The sequence below is a fragment of the Lagopus muta genome, chromosome 11 (assembly GCF_023343835.1).
Source record: "Lagopus muta isolate bLagMut1 chromosome 11, bLagMut1 primary, whole genome shotgun sequence".
NCBI lineage: Eukaryota > Metazoa > Chordata > Aves > Galliformes > Phasianidae > Lagopus > Lagopus muta.
In genome coordinates this window covers 998,192-1,015,391 of record NC_064443.1, presented here as the reverse complement: position 1 = coordinate 1,015,391, position 17,200 = coordinate 998,192, and the positions used below count along the sequence as shown (strand labels likewise).

The following is a 17,200-nucleotide window of genomic DNA, read 5'->3' as shown; positions in this document are numbered from 1 at the left end:
CTGTGGGACTCATGCAGTTTACATACAAACTTATCAGGCCATCCATCTAAGATAACTGGGGGCAGACGTGTTACCAGAAGGAAGGTCTTGTCACTGGTGCAGGGATCACATGAGAATCCTAGGCAACACACAGACATTCACCTACAGGAATGTGAATATCATCAGCCTAAGAAAAAACAAATACACCTTTCATAGAATCATAGATTCACAGAATGTCTTGGGTTGGAAGGGACCTCAAGGATCATGAATCTCCAACCCCCTGCCACACGCAGGACCACCAACCTCCCCATTTAATATCAGCCCAGGCTGCCCAGGGCCCCATCCAACCTGGCCTTGAACACCTCCAGGGATGGACGGGGCATCCACAGCCTCTCTGGGCAGCTGTTCCAGCACCTCACCACTCTCTCTGTAAAGCACTTCACCCTGACATCCAACCTCAATCTTCCCTCCCTCAACTTCAAACCATTTCCCTTTGTCCTGCTGTTATTCTCCCCATTCAAAGAGTTGATTCCCCTCCTGTTTGTAGGCTCCCTTTAGGTACTGAAGGCTGCAATGAAGTCACCCTGCAGCTTCTCTTCTCCAGGCTGAACAAGCCCAGCTCCCTCAGCCTGTCCTCACAGGGGAGGTGCTGCAGCCCTCTGAGCATCCTTGTGGCCTTCCTCTGGACCCTCTCCAACAGCTCCCTGTTGAAGAAGCAGATCACTTTAGCTCATCCCTTCCTGCACTGTCACTCCATTCCTTGTTATCTTTATGCAAACCACTGTCAAAAACATGGCCTTTCAGAGCAATTTTAGTGTTTTGATGGACATAAGCATGTCAGTTTCGTTGCAAGATAAAGGGAAGACGGCATCCATTATTCATGTTTAGTGTGAGCAACCCAGTTTTAAGAAACCCTTTGTAGCTTACTGTATAACCAGAGACTTCCAAGGCGGCTGCTTCCAACAGGAGGAGCCTGCTGGCCATTAAAATCCCTCGCATTTGCACAAATGACCCATTTGCACTCACGTGCCCAGAGGGTAACTGGAAATAGCTCCCAGGACGGCGGCTCTGCCGCGCACAGCCCTGGTTCGCGGTGCTGGCCGTGTCCGATGCTGTTACCACAGCAACTGCACGTAGGGCGTTGCACAACTGCTGGCCGGCGGTGCACCATGAAAGGCTTTCCTCTTCCTCCAGGCGTGGGACCGCAGCACAGCCACTTCCCCCACGCACTGCTCACCTGGAGCTGGGGAAATGTTCCAACAAGAGAGCACAAGCCAATGCCAGGCTTCCCCAGCTGTTTCTCCTCGTGCCTCTCGAAGGCTGCTCCAGGCTGAATGGCTCATGAATTATTCTCTCAGCTACTGCCACACTAATATTTCAGCATCTATTATGCATTCACATCCTTTGCATGTCTATCCTTTATTCAGCGAGGGTGCTACCTGTTTACAACAGCCAAATCTGTGCTGCAGAGTGTAAGAACAGCTGCCTTCTAAGAACTGAAGTACTTAACCCTATCTTTAAAAGCAAATGCTATCCGCTGCCTTCAGCTGTGGGATTTCCCAGGGCAGACATTTTAAAGAAAAGGAAAAAAAAAACCAGCTGAAAAGCTTTATTACACGTGTTAAGAACGAGAAATTACATGCTGAGCTGCAGAAGAAATACACTGACAAGAATATGCAGCCTTTGCATGGGATCTAAACATGTGAAGCAAAACAAAGGAATATCCTAAAGGCTTTGGGATGAAGCTCCTCGTCAGATGGCAGAGTATTAAAGCCGAGAGATAAAGAGAACTTAAGAAGCACCATAAAGGGTTTTGGGGCTTGAAATATTGAGTTACTTCAGATGGAGAAACCAAAGAGAAAAACAGCAGCAGAAAGACAGATGCTGGTCTGGATGAAGCAAACCGTCAAAGGTATAGAGTGCATCTGTGAGTCATCAGCACATAATAGAAGCTGCAGCCATGTGAATGCCTGAAATAGGGCACGGAAAAAAGAGCAAGGCAAGGTCACGTTGTGGGAGGAGGAGGAGGAAACACAGGCTGGGGGTGGAAGAAGTGTCCTAAAAGCCAAAACAAGGAGATGTTAGAAGCAGCAGTGACTGTGCAGGGAGGAGACAGAGAACAAGAACGGGGTTCTCTGAAAACGTTGGTGCCGTGAATACATCGACAAAGGCCCACCTGAAAGCACCTGAAGTGAGGGGAGGGTGCAGAGCTGAGGCTGTATGCTGTCCTGCTGCAAGGACAGGACTTGTCCCAGGGCTGGAACACACACACCAAGGGGATGAGATGTGAAGGTCCAGCAGAGCACAGCACGCACCATGTATTACAACAGGGGTAAGCAGGCTGCTAACGAAAGCCCACAGCAAATGAGCTCGGGGGGCAGCGGCCGTGCCTGCAGATCTCTGCCCACACCCACAGACAGACCCGGTTCCACACACGTCCCGTAGGCAGCAGACAGGAAGGCAACTTTTGACAAGAACTCAGGCAGTGTGGAAAACCAACAGTGACACGAGGAACAAAATCCCAGCAGTGCACGCGACATCGACGGCCCCTGGAAATGTTCTGAAGCACTGTGAGAAGGGAGGGTGCTCCCCCAGCGCACAAACAGCTGGAGCAAAGCTGCTCAAAAACGACCAATGGCATAACTTACAAAAAAATACATCAAATGAATCCCATTTCAGCCAACTGCAACGCTGTCAGTAAGAGCAGGTAGCCTAAAACCTAGCAGGGAAGGTGAAACAGCACCAGACAGATCGAGATCCCTATCACCAGCCAATCTGTCTTCAGAGCCTGCAGGGCACATTGCTCCTTCTTGGTGTGTTTTGCAAGTACAGCTGGAGGGCTTATCAGCTTCCTGAGACAAACAGAGTCAATACGGAGATGAGGAAGCTTAATAAGGATAATAAAATTACAGCAGCCAAAATAATCTGACTGATGAAGCACAGGCAGGCTAAACAACACAAAGATTGCAAATAAAATCTGCTGCAAAGGGGAAACAGTCACCGAATGACAGCAGCAAAGAAACCTTCTGTATCTGCTTCTAAAAGCAAAACCCCTTAATTCTCCTTGTTTACCTAAAAAGAACTTTGTCTAAGCACAAATCTCTGCAGAGAAAGCAAAGCATAACAACGCCAGAAGGAAGAAAGCAACACTCCAGCACGTACAGCACATGGGAGGGGCTGTGGCACCAGAACATGTAAATACCCACTCAGACAATCCCATATTAACACAAGTTTAAAGCGTACAGCACACAGAGCAGCAGCGGTAGCAACCGGGCAGCCTGGTGAGGCCACAAGCCCCTGAAAGCGGTAACAGACAGCCCAGCAAGCTCTTCTCTTTGTTCCCATTCTGAAGGGAGCAGGTCGGTGTCACAGGGCTGACAAACAGCGCTGCTACCGACTGGCAGCACTGGTGGGATCTGCAGGGACGCACCGCCACCAGAGGAATCAAAAGGCAGCCTGAAATCTAAACGTTGTTGTGGCGGCAGTAACGTCAGGAGTCATTTCAGATGTGTTAAAACCCAAATTTGTTGTGCTCCTTGACTGACTTATGTCAGAACAGGGGCGTGCAGCCATATGGAAGCTTTTAACTCTAAGTAAATCCCCACAAATATTTTGTCCCTTGCATCACTTGATATAAACTACCCACTGGCAGGCTGGGGCTGCAATCCAGCAGTGAGCATTTCTGGCTGTTTAAGGAAACCATCCCATTTGCACGGCCATGTGTATTGAGAAGCAAACCAGTCCCACACTGAGGCAGCCCAGGGGCACCACACACGTGCAGCCAGCTCTGCATCCCACCTTCTTAACGAAGCATCACTAAGGATCCCTTCCATCTGCCATGCGGAGGAAAGCCAGTGGCAATTAGGGGACGCATGGCAGGCATTGAGGCCCCACCACTGCAGCTGCACATGGGGAGGGTTCCTGAAGCACGTGGGCTCACACCTGCAGCAGGAGCGATGCTGACATCCAGAAACACTCCTCTGCACAACGAAACCACACCAAAGCACACCCAGCCCTTGCAAACAACAGTGTGAGGAGCGGCGGGTGACACCGTCCCATGTCTCCACTTGGTGTGCCTAACAGAAATGGCATAAAAACAGGAGTCCACTTCACTTCAGGCACCATGGAGACAGCAAGACAGCACATTCAGAGCCCTTCACTCCTTTACTTTCTTGTAGGATTTAATTACTCACAGAATCACAGAATCATCAAGGTTGGAAAAGACCACTAAGACCAACCAGTTCAATCATCAACCCACCACCACCTCTTACACTCTCAGAGACCGCAAGTCACGCACTGTGGATGCAATGAAAGCCTGACAGACGATTACTGACCAAAATGGGACAAAAATGGCTTTTGGAGAAAACCGGAGCAGATTCCAGGAACTTCCACATCTGGGGCTGCTGCTTCCTCTGCTGCATTTTCAGTTTTGCCCCTTTCTGTGCCACTTGCCTTGTGACCTTCCAACACCTGCCCACCTACCAGGGTACCATGACAACAAGCCTCCATTGTAGTTAGTTAACTAACAATTAAAAAAAAAGAAAACTATCATACAGAGTGAGAGGGTGAAAGCACCCCTCAAGGTCTTTTCCTTCAGAAGAAAGCAGAAACCCTCCCTATGGAACTTTCCAGCATTTAAAGCCTGCAGTTTAAGCTCACTGCCAAGACAAGGGGCAGTGGGCAGCACGGTGTGCGCACAGTTTAAGCCCCGAGGGAACCACGTAACTTTGGGGAGCAATTTGGGACACAGCCACAGTGCTTCATCAGCAGCTGGACTGACAACATCTCTCACTGGATGAGCAGAAGGAGCACTGATGTAATCAAATTGAGCAAAATGCTGGTGCAACCAAGCTGATGTTTTTTTTTAAAATTAGATGGATGACACAAAAAATAAACTGCTAAAAGCATTTTGTTTACCTCAACAACACCCCTCTGCTGGGCTGCATTTGCAAAACTTGGCGCTTTTTCCTAACAAAACGTCCTATTTCTTTCAACCCAGGCAGACCCTTCCTTTCATGACCTCAGCAAAGCACCCAACAAAAACCCTCCCCGAAACACTCCCTGCGTCATGTCTTCATCCTGCATAGCTATCCCCACACAAATGGTCTCATTAGATGATGGCTAAAAACGCCTGGGACCTTATGTAAATGGATGCTATTGCTTTTAATTGCAGCCATAATTATGGGAGTGCCTCGCAGCTGAGTAAGGCCACACGGAGCCAACTTGCTGGCACTCTGAAATTCTGGATGCACACCAGGAGCCCAATGCCTGCTGTTGCTCACCACCATCTTTCAGCCGCTGCTCACACCGCCCTCCCACTGTCCATCAGCTCTCCACAAAGCTGTAGGAAACCAACTGACCCCATGGGATCACTCCCAGTTGTGCTTGGCTTCACCTCACGCCAGTTCGTCCCTGCCTGGTACTGACAGAAGGGTTAATTCTGACTGAATGTTTCCAAAGAGCCCAACTTTATGCTTTGCCGTCCCGCCCCAGGGCACCCACCCAGGTGAGGTGCCAGGTCCACCCTCAACCTTCACCATTCGCTTTTCCTGGAAAAGTGTGGGGGACCCCAATACGACCGAGGCTGAGCCCACCTTCCGAAGTTTCACTGCCCGCCTGCTCGGCGCCACGACGGGTTCCAGACCCCGAAACGACAGCACGTCCCGACGGAAGGGCCCTCCGAGGTGAAGCCTGCCCAGCTCCCGGCCGCCCAAAATCAGAGCCCGGTGCCGGGAGCGCGCAGGCAGCCCGCAGAGCAGCCGAGGCGGCTGAGCGCACTCGCGGAGCTGCCATCGGGAGTTCGGATGGACGAGCGGCGGGTCGGGGCGCGCCTTGCCGGAGCGCTGATTTTACGACCGTGCAACGAAAAGCGTCGCTGCCCGCAGAGCACAAATTCCCCGTCCCGCAGCTCCATCTCTCCACGGCAGTCCGTTTCCCAAAAATAACCCGGGCAGCGACAGTCGCCGCACGCCGCATCCCCCCGCCAGCACGAGCCGCGACCCCCGGGCGGCCCGCAGCTCCTGTGGGGCTCTTTCGGGGCTCCGGGAGGGGTCGGCGGGGTCGCGGTTCTCCCCTCGCCCGGTCCCACCGGCAGCCCCCGGCACACCCCGCTCCGTACCTCGGCAGCGCCGACCCGGCGGGCGCCGGCGGCCCCACATCGGCGCCGCTCCTCGGCCCGGGCCCCGCGGAGCTGCCCACGGCTCTGCGCGGAGCAGGGGCGGGACCGGCCCCGGGACCGGCCCCAGCCCCAGCCCCAGCCCCAGCCCCAGCCCCAGCCCCAGCCCCAGCTCCAGCCCCAGCTCCAGCCCCAGCCCCAGCTCCAACCTCAGCTCCAACCTCAGCTCCGGCTCCAGCCCCGGCCCAGCAGCCCCCGCCCGCCCGCCCGCCGCACCCCGCGGTCCCGCTGCGGAGAGGTGCGGGAAATGGGCAGCGCCCATCGCACGAAGCAGATCCCGCAAATAAACCGGGAGTGCGGGGGCAGGGGGAGCGCCGGAGCCATTTTGCAGACCTGGGGCTGGAAGCGGCCGGAGCGGCGGGAGGAGGGAGCGGAAGGAGAACGCGTTGCGTCGGCAGCGAGGTCTGCTCGGAGCCCCGGCCGTCCCGGCGCTGCCTCCCCCCGCCCTGTCCCGCAGCCCGGCCCCGCGTGCAGGCAGCGGTGTCCTAGCGGAGCTCCGTGCACGGCTCGGGGTGGTGGCGGCAGCCCGGCGCTGTCCCCGCGTGCGGGTCTGCGCGGTGCCTCGTGTCACGGGGGTCGTGGGTTTTAGGGGCTCGCCGTGTAATTCCATCAGCCTGTGTATCTGAGGTCAGTGTGTGCGCGTGGAGGATTTGGGGTCTGTCGCCTCCCACGCCTTCGGCTCGGCCCAGGTTGGAGTCAGGGGGCCGGGAGCAGCGGTGTGCCCAGGGCGGCTCGGATCCCTCCGCCTGTGTGTGCTCTCTGCAAAGTGACGGGCAGGGAGTTCTGAGGTCGCTGCTGTGATTTCCCGACAGCTGACATAGGGATCTGAATGAGGAAATTCTTCATATTGTGCTTAAATGCTTTACCTTCACAGGCTTTTTGCTCTCTGCTGTGCTCTCTCTGGTGGGCACTCACCATCCTGTGCGCTGTGCAGGCGGTGGGGCTCAGACCACAGTACCACGAGCACTGTCGTTGTACAGGTTATCATCCGGTGCTTTGAGCCTTTTGTTAACAAAGTGTTTAACAAAGTTTTTAAACGTTAATCACTGACAGGAGTCATCGCATGCAAAGAAAGGGGTTGTTTTATAGGCACGGAATATTAATCTCAGCATGATGGTGTTTCCTGCAATGAGGAAATTGTGTGACTGAGGTCGGTGTGGTGTCGGTGTTGGTATCGCTTCCTTGAGGTGCGTGGCACACCCAGGGCTGGGACCAACCCCCTGCTGCTGCATAGCCCTGGGCTGTGGCTACAGGAAGCATTTGGCCATACAGAAGCCCATTTGGTGCCAGGAGCTGGGGGTGAGCAGGGGTGGAGGAAGCTCCAGTGTTGCCCTAGAGCTACGAGATGAGCTTCTCTTCTGTGGGGGAACAGTTAATGGGAGGTCCGTCTCTCTGTGCGTCCCCTGGAGCACAGAACAGCTCATGGAGGTGCTTTCTCCTATGCTCACCTTCTGGATAACACATAACCCTCCTTAACTCCCCATGATTCCATCTGGATTATTAATATTTCATTGGCTTTATCTTTCTGCATCTGAATTGACTCCATGTAACCACAGCCTTTCCTGTGTTAGGAAGCTTTGCTGCCCCTAGCATGAAGGGGGATGGCCCACAGACACCACATCACCAGTGCTGCTCTGAAGCAGGGTGTGCATCCCTGGCACAGCACAGGTGACAGAGCTCAAACCCAGTGTAGGTAAACCCGATTTTGGTGCATGACTCCTTCCAGCTTGGAGCAGCAGCCACGGACTGATGCTGTTTGGGAGCAGACATCCTGCAAGTTCTCTCTTTGGTTTTAATAAATGAAGAAAGACCAGCAAAACCACAACGTGCAGGGATTCCTCATTGCCTGATGCTGATAACCGGGCTCCAAGTGCCCCCCTCTCCCCACAAACAGCGGGAAGCAGCTCAGTAAATGAGCCAGGCCCTCCAGCTGCTCCTCTGGCAGAAGATCATGCAATCAATCATAGAATCACAGCATGGTTGGGCTGGAAGGGACTTCAGAGCCCCAATCCCAGCCATCAGCTTGTTTCCCCCCCACCCAGATCAGGCTGCCCTGGGCCCCATCCACAGCCTTGGGCACCCACAGATCGGGCAGAGCTCTCCTTTGGTGGTTTCTGCCCGCCTGTCTCTCCTCCCACTCAGCTCCCCCAGGTGGGAAGGCGCCTGCTGGGCTCACTGTTCCCACCTCTGCCTCTGCTGGACCTGTCCCTGCCTGTCCCAGAGCTGCTGTGCTGCGGGCTGCTGGCTTTGCACAGGGATTAAGCGTTCCTGGAAGCAGCCCGCGTTACGGCACTGAGCAGCTACAGCTGGGTTAATGGAGGGCGTTGCAAAAACCTGGGGGTTCGCTCAGATCTGTGCACTCAGAGCACTGCTCAGAGTGAGGAGGTTCTGCCTGAGCTCAGAGGCCCGGGGAGGTGCAGTGTGTTTGGCAGGCGTGGTTGGGTGCAGTGTACGGAACAGAGGAATCAAGATAAGTACTCGGAAGCATTCCACCTGGGAGATTTGTCCAAGCTTGTTTTTGGATTAAGCTCAGCAAGCAGGGCCATCCTTTGGATGGGGCTCTGTTGTTTCCACCAGACAACCTTCTGCTATGCTGGTGTCAGCCCGGGCTCCTTTTCCCTGGATGACACCTGTTTAATGATGGGTAAACCCATCATTTTCCAGCTATTTTAGCTGCCTTGCAGTTGAGTTCCTTGGTTTTGATGGAAAGTTTCAGCTGCTGAGTCCTTTGTTTGGGTTGAATCTGCAGGGAATTGGGCAAATGCAGGACTGTGCTACAGCCGACCGAGCCATGTGGCACAATGCTTTTGTTTTATGTTCCTAACGAAAGGCATTTTGCAGCCCTTAGGGTCCTCCGCTCCCGGGGTCTGAGAGGCTGAGCTTTATCCAGCAGAAGCTCCCCCTCGTGCAGCACAGCACCGCCAGCCTGCCCCCAGCTCTGTGCATTGCTGGAGTGCCCGCCTGCCTGCCCAGCTATTTCTGTGCTGCACATGGGACTGCAGTCAAGTGCTGCTTCTCTATCGCAGACAGCTGAGAGTTTCCATGACCTTTGACTAAGAAATAACTGCATCTTTCCTTGCAGCCACTCTGCACAACAGGCAGCACGTAAGATAACATCAGTATTACTGTACTGTACCATTTTTGGCACATCACTTGCTCCGGTGTTGCACTTCTTTCCACTGGCTGTGAAGAGAGAATAAATGACACGTTTGGAACATGGCAGAAATGAACAGTCTGATGTTGTTTCCCTCTGTTTCACTTAGGGATCACTCATTAATTAACCTTTTTGTTTTTATTTTAAATTCTCCCATGGGTTTATCTAACACGTTTCAGACTCTGCCACAGGCTGAGCACCAGGAGTCAGCTGTGCCTGGTACACCAGGGAGCAGGCTGGTGGCAGGTCACCACTGCCAAGGTCAGCAGCTCCACTGCTGCAGGAAGGGAAGAACCACTGAAACACAGTCTGCTCCTTTTTCCAGCTGCCTCAGAAATGAGGAAGCAGACACAGCAATGGTGGTGTGTGCCTCAGACATGGTGCTTGTTCTGCACGCAGCCCAAGGATAGAGGTGTCCAGGTTCACTGCAACCGCTGGAGCCCTGCCGCATGCCCCATGGCTGTATGTAAAGAGTGCTGGCAGCAGTCAGTCCTCCAGCAAAGCTGGGTCTGTTCATGCCCTCGTACTCTTTGCAGGTTGGTTGTCAAGGTGAGAAAAGCCAGGCCTGGAGCTATTTGGCTCCATGCTGTCTCGGCTGGTATCTGCTGCATGCAGGTATCTGGTGATGCACATTAGAACAGGTAAGATAGCAGTGCACGTGCCCTATACACTGAGGGTCAGATGCAGTCTGAAAGCTCTCACCCCCCCTTCCATTTTGGCTTGCTTTGTTTTTGCCAAAGCTAACCCCAAACTGCCCAACAGCACAGAGGACTGCTGAGTCTTAATTGGGCATTGTGGCATGCAATAGCCTGCTGAATCAGATTTTTCCTCCTGAGAAAACTTGCAGAGAAATTCTTGACTGTTTGTGCAAACTTGTTGGCTGTAATATTTGCTATAATGTGCTGTGTTTGCTTTAAGTCTGCCCACAAAGCATCAACTGAGCATTAGGGCAGCATCTCAGGGCATTGTACAGCCATATCCTCAACATGTCACGGGAGGAGAACTCATCTGCAGGCTGTTCAATAAAGCACGACCAAGTCTGTTTGCATGTCTGACCTCCCTGGGCTGTAAGTAGCCGTCCTGTTGGCTTGCCAGCACGAGCACAGGACACTGACGAGTCTGTTTTTAAAACCCCCGGGTGGAAAATAACCAGGAGAGGGGTTCCTGCCAAGTCAGAGCAGGAAAGGTGCTGCAAATAGCACAGCACTGTGCCTCCCAGTGAGGAGCGTGGGGTGCAGAGCCATTTCTGTTTATGTAACCCGAAGCAGGCTCTGCTGCTCAGGCTGCGTTTCCAGACTGTTGCTGGGAGCCAGCAAACCATGCCTTAGGCTGACAACCTTATTTTCCGAGTAGCTCCTGAATTTGTCATCTGTGGAATCAGTGGAGGGAGGTCTGCTGCCCCTGCTTGGATTCTGCAGTGAGTGGGGGACAGCCAGCCCGTGGCAGGGGGGTTGGAGCTGGGTGATCTTTAGGTCTCTTGCAACCTAAGCTGTCCCATGATTCTATGATAAGATTGAATCGGATCTTTCCTGGATGCACCCGAGCAAGACAAGGAGCTGAAGTGAGTGGTTTTCAAACACCAAACCCAAAGAGGCTGTGGGGAGGAGCCTCTTACATTTGAAGTGACAGGATCTTGCGTTCCAGTCAGTGCTGCTCTGAGTGAGCAACAGATTAAGCTCAGGCTGAGCCGTTCTTGAGGGGAGGCACAAGCTCTTCCACTCAAGATCTGGAGATGTTGTTACTTGTGAAAGAATATTCAAAAGTGAGCTTCAACACTGCATGTGAAGGAGAGCTTGCAAGTTTTGTTTGAAGCAGTCACCAACAAGAGTGCTGTAGCCTCCTGCATGTCCATGACACCACTGACCCTTGTGAAGGCTTCGTTCAAAGCCAACAAAAACTGCTGCCCTCCGTAGCACCTCAAGCTGCTTGCGTGGCCAAGCATGTTTGGAGGAAGTTTTTGTGCCTTTTCATGCTCCTGCTCTTGAGATGCCCCTTCCAGGTCCTCTGCACTTGTGTGGTTCAGCAGGTGGTGCTTGTTTGGTGCCCCCCATTCCTTGCAGCCCCACTGCTCTGAGCATTGCAGATTTACCCAGCCAACCTGCGCACAGCAAACAGGAGGTGGATGAGGGCAGGTAAGCACGCTCCACCCAAGAGATAGCTGCAGGCAGCCACGTGAAGCACTCCAACGCCCAGGGCCACGCTTGGCTGCCTGCAGGCACTCCTGCCTTGGCCCTGCTGCAGCGTGGGCTCACCCTGGTGCTGGGATGGCTTTGCAGAGTGCAGACTTTACAAGGTGTAACTTTTCAGACCTAAAAAAAGCCCCAATGCCCCCAGATCAATGCTTCTGCGTTGCCCGAGTATGATGTCTTGTGTCTGCTCCTCAGAGTCAAGAGAAGCTAATGACACAGCATACAAGGACCTGGGTGCTTTAGATACCAAGTATTCAGAAGTCAAACACGAATGGCAAGGAGCTGTCACACCTTCCAGGCATAAAGAGGACTCGGAAATCACAGCTGTTTTCTTCCTGTGGTAAAAGATATTTAGTGCGTTGCAAATATCAGATGGTTGGTAATTTGGGAGGAACACATTTCAGCATTTGTAGAAGTAGAGTCCAGTCACCTTCTGCATACAGAAAACAGTAAGATAACATTAGTTTCAACTGTTTCAATTTACAGCCAACTTTTTTCAAGCTGTCCCTCTAAGAATTAGAGCAGAGAGTCCATTCCTAGCCAAAGTCCAGACATGACTGAGTTTGACAGAGGCAGCCAGTTGGCAAAGGGCTTGGCTGTAAGTTGGTGCACGTTTCCGAAGACTTGACTGGGGAGCCTAAGAGTACAACTGTGTCTGCAGCAGAGCCTCACCTGATTCCTATGAGATGTAAAAGGAAGGGAACAGGTCGAAGACGTGCACCCTGCAGGACTGAAGTGATTGGTCTTCATACAAGGAGTGGGGGCACTCACAGCCCCAAATGATTTCAGCCAGGATGTTGGTGTTACTGCTTTCTGAAAGATACTTGTGCACGGTGCCAGCACCTCACAGGGGCATGCTTGGAAATGTATCTGTGTCTGTGGAGTTTTGTTGCCAAAAACGAGGTGTGTGACACGCAGAGGACCTTTACATCTCCACACCTGAAAGGCTTGTGAACAGAAATTTCTGACCTATTTAAAAATGTTCCAAAGTTTTCAAGTGGACTTCAGGCTCATTACTTAGAAAATAGGAAAATGCAGCCCTGTGGGAGGGGTTTGCAACGACGAGGAGCTGACATCAGAGAGCCACAGCAATCGTAGGGCAGACGTGTGGAAAAGGACACGCAGGCTGGAGATGTTGCTTCTGCATCACTGCAACGAAACACCATGAGCTGATGTGCATGCATGCCAAGGAGAGATTACGGGGGTAAAGTACCTGCTTGGCTGTGTTCCTTATTTACTTTGCAGTAACAAATCACATCCTGCCTTGCTTTATGTTTCTATGAAATTTCTTAAGTGGAAGGTTGAATTTGTTCTCCTAAAATTCAAACCCTCAAGCCCGCAGAGAGGCCTTGGGGTCAGGGGCATGTGGGGAACGCTGTTGCTCCTTTTGGCAGTGCTCTCCAGTGGTTGGAATGGCACTCCTACCCTTCCCTCAGAGGCTGGCAGTAAGGACATCCTCACTGTGCGTGGCATGCAGGCATAATCCTGCCTTCTGCTCTCTGTGGCTATGAATCTAGAGCTTGCTTGGTATAAAAAACTGTTAATCCGATGTTAGAACAGTTGCTACTGCTTCCTTTGTGAGAGGAACTATAAAATCATTTTAGGATTTCACCACAAAAACAAAACAAAACTGCCAGCAACAGAGAAGATTACAGGAAAAGATTTATTGTTCCATCATCTATTTCTTGAATTCTCAAACTATGAACCAACACAGCTTTGGACACAATGTAAGGATATTAAAACAATGGCATACAGTTTTTTTGCAGAGTTTTCTTACAACTGCACTACTAAGACATTTTAGAGCTAGCTGGGTCCCTGTGCTCTCTGTCTACTCCATCTCTTGCTGGACAAGTCTCTCTCGGCACATCAGTTCAGACAGGCACTGTCAGCTGGGGCTCTCCTCTTCATCACATGCTGGAGGGGAGGGTGCTGTCTGAGGACTCAGTGGCTCACCTGCAGCAGAGACCAAATAAATTTCTGTTATCAGCTTTCTATATCACTATCAACTCTATCTATCAGCTATCTCACCATCAGCTGTTTCTGTCCTCTATTTCCCAATCAAATATCCCAACTCTTTTGCTTTCCACTAAGTATCTTTGATCCACACACCATCTATCAATTACCTGTCTCACCATGCACTATCTATCACTATTTCACTACTGTTTTTCTGGCTATTGGCTGTCTGCTGTACAGTAGGTTTCTTACTATCCACCAGCTCTCTCCCTGTCAATTATTTTGCTATCCACTAACTACCAACCCAATAACTGTCTCGCTATCCACAACCCTCAGCCCCCAGCACCCCAGCTATGCCGTCCCCTCGCACAGCCCGCACTGGGCTGCCGGCCCAGCACCCGCAGCTGCCCTGTCGGGGCCGCAGCTGCAGGTGAGGCGGTGCGGGGCTGCCGGGGAGGCGGCTGCAGCACGAGTGCCTTCCTGTGAGCAGAAGGCTCGGCTTCTTCTCTGCGATGCTCTCCCCGCGCCGAAGCCGAGCTCCCGTCTGCGTGCCGTGGCTCTGCGCAGGGCGAAGCGGCGCTCGACGCCTCGGACGGCTCCTCAGTGCCTCGGCTCCGCGTGTGCCGGCGGTGTGCACGCGTGGTGCGGAGCGGCCGGGCTGCGTCCTGCAGGCTGCCCGCGGGTCCCGACCGCGGAAGGCGCTCCGTGTGCGTTAAGGCGGGGCAGAGAGGAGGCAGTGCGTACAGCCTGGAGCACAGCTCCATCTGAGCGTCGGCAAACGCTCAGGCTGTGCAGGGACCCAGCGCTGGCACAGGTTGCCCTCAGAGGTTGTGAGCTCAGAGGTTTGTGAGCTCCTTTCCTGGGAAACATGGGCACGGGGCTGGGCCAGATGCACTTGGTGGCACCAGATGACCTCCAGAAGTCCCTGCCTACCCTACCTGTGGTTCTTGGATGAGGGCTGCCTCTGTCCCCGCCATCACTGTACACATAGGAAGACTGGGCAATTGTGGTTGGCCAGGCCCAAGACAGGAGCTGGAGCCCAGGTGATCCAGCCCTGCCCCTGCTACAGCACCTGCACCTCTTCTAGGAACACATAGGGATGGCAGGGCACAGCTCAGCTACAAGCCATAGAGTGGGGAAAGGACTACATCAAGCCTTCTGTATAACATTAGAAAAGACACTGCATGACTCCACAGCCTGATGCCTGATCCTGTGGCAAGTTAGGTGGCACTGAGGGACATGGCTGTTGCACCCCTCCCCTTGCCATTACAAACTCAGCAGTGACTGGCAGAATCACAGTGAAAGAATTTAATAACCCTATAGGATGCACAGCAGTTTTATTAGCAGCCTGGGCTTTATTTCCCATGCTTCCCACATGGAGGAAGGACAGCATGACCTTCCCCATCTCATCACATGTCCAGCACAGAGCATGGAAGACAGCCATTGCTCACTTATGAGAGGAGCCCTGGCTGTCACAGTGCTCTCCCTGCCAGCCACTGTAGCACTGGCAGGTGAAGTCCTCAGCCAGCTGGGACATGTCACTGTTGGCGGTCAGGATCCACACCATAGGCTGGGGCTTTTTGGCTTTCAGGTTGATGGCAAAGCGCCTGGGGTCAAGCTGTAGGAAGGCTGTCTTGCCCTCCCTGCGCACACAGCGGCCGTTCCCGGAGCACAGGCTCTGGCTGCACAGCTGGGCACTGGTTGTCACATTGACGATGTAGTGGCCCAGGACCCCATCCAGGTAGTCCCTCAGCTTCAGGCACTTCTCCTGCAAGGAGAGGTGGTGTCACAGTCCCATCACGGCGGAGGGGGTCCTCACAGCCCTGCCCAACTCACCTTGGAGGCAGTGTCAGCAGAGCTTCCCCAGATGATGATGCCGGCAGCACCCTGAGCCGCACTCTCCCCAATAGTGTTCACCAGATCCTCCTATGCCCGAGGGGAGACAAGAGATCATCTGGGCACAGAGCCACCCCACACACCCCCACAACGCCACAGCAGAGTCAAAAACCACTGGTGCAACCCACTGGTCGCTTTCCCCGGCACAGCACCAGGGGCCCCACCAGCCCCCCCCCCCCCATCGCCATTAGCCTCACCTCAGAGAGAAAGGCAGAGGTGTTGTCATAGAGGATCTCGGTGTAGGGCAGGACAGGGATGGCAGTGCTGAGGATGCCCTGCTGGACAGCGAAGGCCTCGGCCACGCGGTACCGGACATAGCGCAGCACCTTGTCGGTGCCCTGGAGCTGCTGGGGCAGGTAGATGCTGGGGTAGAGCGCCCGGCTGCAGTTCCAGAGCCAGTCCAGCTCCTGGTTGCGTTGCTGCTCCACCACCGGGCAGCTGCCATTGTACAGCGGGTTGCTGAAGTTGTTGTTGTAGCAGTCGGGGAAGCCGTAGAAGCCCCAGTAGCCACCAGGCCGCATGGCCTCGCCCAGCTGTAGCACCTGCTCCATGAAAGCGCGGGCAGCTTTCTGGTATTGCTGCTGGGCCACCTCCTCCACACGGCTGGGAGGCCACAGCGGGTGCTGCCGCTGCACCAGCTCCTCCGACTTCTGCCGGTAGATGTCCATGGAGCCCCAGTCGCGGGCCCACAGCGGGCGCCACCGCTCCCAGTCAATGACAGCCAGCCCGTCATACGCAGCGCTGGGCAACGCGGCCTCGATGTCCCGCCTGGCCTGCTGCAGGTGGGCCGCCAGGCTGGCATTCTGCGGCAGCCCCCCGTTCACTGGCTGCCCCTGCGCTGTGTAGTAGGGGAAGACCCCCAGGTGCGAGCTGTAGAACAGTGTGATGTCCTGCCCCATGAAGGCCTCTTCCGTGTTGGCCACGACATCAAAGACCTCCAGGGCCAGAGTGACGTTGTACTGCTGGGTACAGGACTCGCTGGGGACGTTCCAGATGGTGACGAAGGGGCGGTTGACCAGAACGGGGCCAGGTCCGGCAGCATGGACCAGAGCAGGCAGGAGCAGCAGGAGGGCCCAGCAAAGCCACCCGGGTGCCATGGTGCCGCTGGGGGACCGGACCTGCTCTAGAACAACCTGGCGTTGTGGAGACAGCGATCACAGCCCTTTTATCCTCAGCTGGAGTGGGGGAGGGCTTCCAGCCCCCCCTGTCCCTCGCCTGGTGGTGACAGCCACGTGAGGCCACCTCACCTCCCCGCGGGAGGTGCCCAAAGTTATCAGCGGGCAGAGCCTGGCACCAAAGCCCCGGCGTGGCTTAATGAGTGATGGGGATACGGGGAGCGGGGCTGGAAAGATAAACAGACACGGGGGGAGGGGGAGGAAGAGGGAGGAAAGGGGAGCGGCGGGCAAGGTCACCGCGAAGGGGATGCTGTTAGGGGACAGGCGGCATCTGCAGCACCGCTGGGGGAAGCACTCAGCACCGGGAGCTGGGGAGCACAGCCAGAGACACGCAGGGCACGGAACCGCAGCCTGGGGAGACTCCCGCGGGGAGAAGAAGCTCGGGGATGGCGGACACGCGACGACCCCATCCGCGGACAGCGAGCTGCAGGAAGAGGGCGGGGACACGGCACGGAGCCCCGGGAGGTCGCCGGCCGGGCAGCCCCTCGCCCCCCGCCCCGCTGAGCGACGGACGACGCCGTGCCGCCGCGGCCCTCCCGACCCCGCCGCGGCCCCGGCCCAGCCCGCCGCGCCCCCATCCGCCGCCCCACCCGCACTCACCGGTCGCGCTGCGAGGGGCGGGGCCGAGCCGCCCGGGGGCGGGGCCGAGGCGGGGGGAATCTGCGGGCGGGCGCGGAGG

General features: G+C 54.8%; 2 protein-coding genes across 18 annotated transcripts in view; both read right to left on the bottom strand.

Annotated features, from left to right (window-relative positions):
• Nucleotides 1-6,779, bottom strand: part of LOC125698777 (6-phosphofructo-2-kinase/fructose-2,6-bisphosphatase 4) — a 44,718-nt gene extending 37,939 nt beyond the window's left edge. For 2 of the 15 annotated variants that reach the window (XM_048957557.1, XM_048957558.1), the window contains exon 1: nucleotides 5,574-5,597. Coding sequence is in view for 6 of the 15 variants with exons in the window: in XM_048957560.1 (XP_048813517.1) it covers nucleotides 6,488-6,764 (277 nt within the window). In the remaining 9 variants the exon portion in view is untranslated. Of the gene's footprint in view, nucleotides 1-26; nucleotides 320-5,573; nucleotides 5,833-6,097; nucleotides 6,189-6,303; nucleotides 6,327-6,487 lie in introns of those variants that run through there. The other 13 variants (XM_048957556.1, XM_048957555.1, XM_048957560.1 and 10 more) reach the window with 12 other exon arrangements.
• Nucleotides 6,780-14,393: 7,614 nt separating this feature from the next.
• HYAL1 (hyaluronidase 1) lies at nucleotides 14,394-17,181 on the bottom strand. 3 transcript variants are annotated; one of them, XM_048957003.1, is made up of 4 exons: nucleotides 17,122-17,181; nucleotides 15,544-16,464; nucleotides 15,287-15,376; nucleotides 14,394-15,218 (listed from the first exon to the last, which is right to left on the bottom strand). In XM_048957003.1, exons 2-4 carry the CDS (start codon nucleotides 16,441-16,443, stop codon nucleotides 14,898-14,900), a joined length of 1,311 nt encoding a protein of 436 aa, XP_048812960.1. In that variant the 5' UTR covers nucleotides 16,444-16,464; nucleotides 17,122-17,181; the 3' UTR covers nucleotides 14,394-14,897. The 3 variants fall into 3 exon arrangements, with proteins under 3 accessions (XP_048812960.1, XP_048812959.1, XP_048812958.1); XM_048957002.1 differs by having other exon boundaries at nucleotides 15,544-16,479; nucleotides 17,122-17,164; XM_048957001.1 differs by having other exon boundaries at nucleotides 15,544-16,561; nucleotides 17,122-17,137.
• Between the last annotated feature and the right edge of the window lie 19 nt (nucleotides 17,182-17,200).